Source organism: Capsicum annuum, chromosome 7, assembly GCF_002878395.1.
Source record: "Capsicum annuum cultivar UCD-10X-F1 chromosome 7, UCD10Xv1.1, whole genome shotgun sequence".
NCBI classification, from domain to species: domain Eukaryota; kingdom Viridiplantae; phylum Streptophyta; class Magnoliopsida; order Solanales; family Solanaceae; genus Capsicum; species Capsicum annuum.
Window position 1 is genome coordinate 200,670,809 of NC_061117.1, and position 4,209 is coordinate 200,675,017.

At 38.8% G+C, this 4,209-nt stretch overlaps 1 protein-coding gene across 1 annotated transcript; it reads left to right on the forward strand.

The window, feature by feature from the left end:
* Window positions 1-559: 559 nt before the first annotated feature.
* LOC124900086 (uncharacterized mitochondrial protein AtMg00810-like) lies at window positions 560-1,588 on the forward strand (the record flags this gene model as incomplete). The annotated part of the gene is made up of 1 exon (XM_047415354.1): window positions 560-1,588. A coding segment is annotated over one exon (1,029 nt), but the record flags the coding sequence as incomplete, so codon positions are not given.
* Window positions 1,589-4,209: the final 2,621 nt, after the last annotated feature.

A 4,209-nucleotide genomic window follows, 5' to 3' on the forward strand; every position in this document is an offset into this window, starting at 1 on the left:
CATAGAGGTTCCAGTTCCGGATTCATCCATGCCATCTGGTGTGCCACCTGATAGTGCTTCAGCCTCGCCTGTGCCTGAGTTTGCTCCTTCGACTGTTGAGACTGGAGACCCACCATCTCTGAGGAGGTCTACTCGACCTTGTAAGTCCACCAAACTGCCAGATTTTCACTATTCTACATATTCAGCCTCATTTGCTTCCTTTATTGCAAACATACATCATTTGTCTGAACCTGAGTCGTATAGAGAGGCTGTGTCTGATCCTCTTTGGCAGAATGCTATGGCTGAGGAACTTGCTGCTCTTCATCATACACATACATGGGATTTGGTTACTCTCCCACCTGGTAAGCATGCGATTGGTTGTCGATGGGTGTATAAGATAAAAACAAAATCTGATGGGTCTGTTGAGCGATACAAGGCAAGACTTGTGGCAAAAGGGTATTCACAACAATATGGTATGGATTATGAGGAGACTTTTTCCCCCGTAGCAAAGATGACGACTGTTCGCACTATGATTGCTGTTGCATCCGTTCGACAGTGGAAGATATTTCAGATGGATGTCAAGAATGCTTTTTTGAATGGTGATCTCCACGCGGAAGTTTATATGACTCCTCCCCCAGGTATTGACCACCAGCCAGGTGAAGTTTGTCGGCTTCGAAAAGCTTTATATGGTCTCAAACAAGCCCCTCGTGCTTGGTTTGAGAAATTCTCCACTGTTATTACTTCCCTTGGATTTGTCCCGAGTAACCATGATTCAGCATTGTTTGTTAGATGTACAAGTGCAGGGCGAATTCTATTGTCCTTATATGTAGATGATATGATTATTACTGGTGATGATCATAGTGGTATTGAGTTATTGAAGCATGATTTGGGTCATCGATTTGCAATGAAGGACTTGGGCTTGCTGCGTTATTTTCTGGGTATTGAGGTGGCTCAGTCTAAGAAAGGGTATCTTCTTTCTCAGACTAAGTATATATCTGACTTGTTTACACGGGCGCGTCTTTCTGACAACAGGACTGTAGATACTCCCCTTGAAATCAATGCACGTTACTCTCCTAGTGATGGTGTTCCATTATCAGATCCGAGTCTTTATCGGACTATTGTGGGTAGTTTGGTTTACCTTACGGTTACTCGTCCAGATATAGCACATGCAGTTCATGTTGTTAGCCAGTTTGTTACTGCTCCTACTTCTGTGCACTGGGGAGCTGTACTTCGTATTCTAAGGTATCTTCGTGGCACTCAGTTTCAGAATCTCTTGTTTCCCTCGACGTCATCTCTCGAGTTGCGAGCCTATAGTGATGCTGATTGGGATGGAGATCGCAATGATCGTAAATCCACCACTGGTTTTTGTGTGTTTCTTGGAGACTCTTTAATCTCGTGGAAGAGCAAGAAACAAGATGTTGTCTCTAGATCTTCCACGGAGGCTGAGTATCGTGCTATGGCTGTGACTACATGTGAGATTATTTGGTTACGTTGGCTTCTTGCAGATATGGGGGTTCACATTTCTATGCCTACTCCCCTGCATTGTGATAACAAAAGTGCGGTACAAATTGCAAAGAATTCTGTCTTCCATGAGCGTACGAAGCACATTGAGATTGATTGTCACTTCACCCGTCATCATTTACAGCTCGGGACCATATCGCTTCCTTTTGTTCCATCGTCTTTGCAGATTGCTGACCTTTTTACGAAGGCTCAGTCGGCATCTCGATTTCGTTTTTTGTGTGACAAACTCTCAATGCTTATTGCTGTTGCATTGTGAGTTTGAGGGGGGATGTTAGCCCATATGTTATTGGGCCTTTAGTTTATGGACCTTTAGGTTATTGGCTATGTATATATAGCCTACTCTTGTTTTAGTTAGTTTTATGCTTTTCAGATTATATTGTAAACCTTAGCCTTTCTTCCCTTCAATAAAGTTCTATTAACACTTCCTTCTTCTCTAATCTGCAACTTACAGAGTTCATATTCTAAAAACTCTTATTCTGTTCAAAGATGTCTTAGGCTTGGCTGATAGGCTTGTTTGACTTCATTCCAGTAAGAGCAGTTTTAGATAAATTGTTTAGCTATTGGGAGAATAACCAATAACCCATGAGCACGAAATAAATAACAAAACAGAAGATCAAATTTCATTATGAATGTTAAGTCATCACATTGCTATAACATGAACCTTGCTTTAGGATATAAATAGCACTAACATTGTTTAATTAGGTAATAGTTCGATTGAGGAGATATTGGTGCATCTTAAATCTAGAGATGCATATAGTACTTAATTAGCATATTGAATAAGACTCAATTAGCTAGATATGGTGCCATTGGTGCAGATCCATTCACCCACAAAAATCTTGTTACAATTAAGATTTGGATTGATATTATTGAAGTCTTCAGCTTTCAGATCGAAAAACTCTATAAGACTTTCACAAGTGTCGCCAGCTTGTGCTGCATGAATACGGGTACAAACAGGATTTTCAATATTTGTTCCCTTGAAAAACTCTGGAAAAAAAAAACAGAGAAAAAAAATAATGTAAGCTCAAAGATAAGAAAAGTCATTTATGAAATAAGTGGAAATTAAATAAAAACTACATATACCTGCAAGTCCCTGGTATGGAGTCAGAAGGATAAGAAAAGAGAGGACTAAAATTAAGTAATTGACGGAATAATTGCTTGCCTTAACCATGATTGAATAAACAAACTTGTACTGTTGAATTCTAATTTGCTTACGTAAATTAAAATTTTGTGTGATTAATGCTATAGTTGAATGGGTATTTTATAGTCTGTATGAGCAAGAATAAGAATCTCATTTGTTAGTAAAGTATGGAACTTTATGTTTTGTGTAATATACTGGACATGTCTTTTTCTTTTGTATTTTCCTTTCTCAGCATTTAGGTAGCATGGTAATTTTGCCGAATGTACCGGTTCAAACTTAAGTTATATGCTTGTAAGTTAAAAGAAGTGTTGATGAAGAGTGAGCTTAAACTAATACTAACTTAAATATTTTTGCATATGGACAAAAGGATATAAACATTTGACTCTTTCAAGTTTCACCTGATGAATATGCCTTGCCGTTCATCAGTTTTTCCATATTACAATATCTATGTTTGATATCACTAGTTATTATGTCTTTTGTACAAGTTAGACGAAGAAACTCTCAAAATCGCCATGATTTCGTCAATTGAAAACTCAAAATCGAAAGAGAGAAAGAGAGAGAAAAAGTAAAGATATTTTCTTATTTCTGTGTGCTTCCAGAATCTTACATCAACATTACTTTTATGTAAAAATGAATATGCAACAATACAATTTTGGAAATGTAAACTTGGACCTTTTGTCAACAAACAAACTAATCTGGTTTTGTTCTTATTGGGCTGCTTCATGTGGCCCAATGGCTATGTCAACATCCCCCTCAAGCTGGAAGGGGGAAACACAGACAACTTGGACAAGAGCTGATGATGTAGCACCCCTAAAAGGGACTTGGTAAGCAAATCAACCAATTGCTCTGCAGAACGAAGGAACTGAAGAGAGATCAGACCATCAGACAAACAGTCATGCACAAAATGACAATCAACATCGATATGTTTAGTACGTTTATGGAATACGGGATTTTTCGCAATGTGGATGGCAGCTTGACTGTCGCAAAACACCGAAATAGGAGAAGAAATAAGAAGACCCATATCTCCAAGAAGACGTTTAAGCCAAGATAATTCTGCAACAACTTGGTGCAAAGCCCTATATTCGGCCTCAGCGGAAGACAAGGAAATAGTGGACTATTTCTTGCTTTTCTAGGATATGGGACTACCACCCAAAGTAATATATAATCCAGTGACCGATTTTCGAGAATTAGCATAACTAGCCCAATCAGAGTCAGAATATGCAGTGATGGAAAAATCATTAGAGCCAGAGAGGAGTATACCCAAATCAGGAGCATTCATAAGGTAACACAACACATGTAGAGTAGCCATCATATGAGGCACCTGTGGTTTGTTTAAAAACTGACTAAGGTGTTGAACGGAGAAAGATATATCAAGACGGGTATGCTGCAAATAATTCAATTTCCCAACTAATCTTCTATAAAGACTGGGATCAGCGGGAGGTGCATCCATGTCGATAGAAGAATCGAGTGGGGTAGAAACAAGAGAGTAGTGATCATAATGGAACTCATGGAGAAGACCCAAAGTGTATTTTCACTGACTGATAACAAACCCAGTAGAAATAGATTCAATC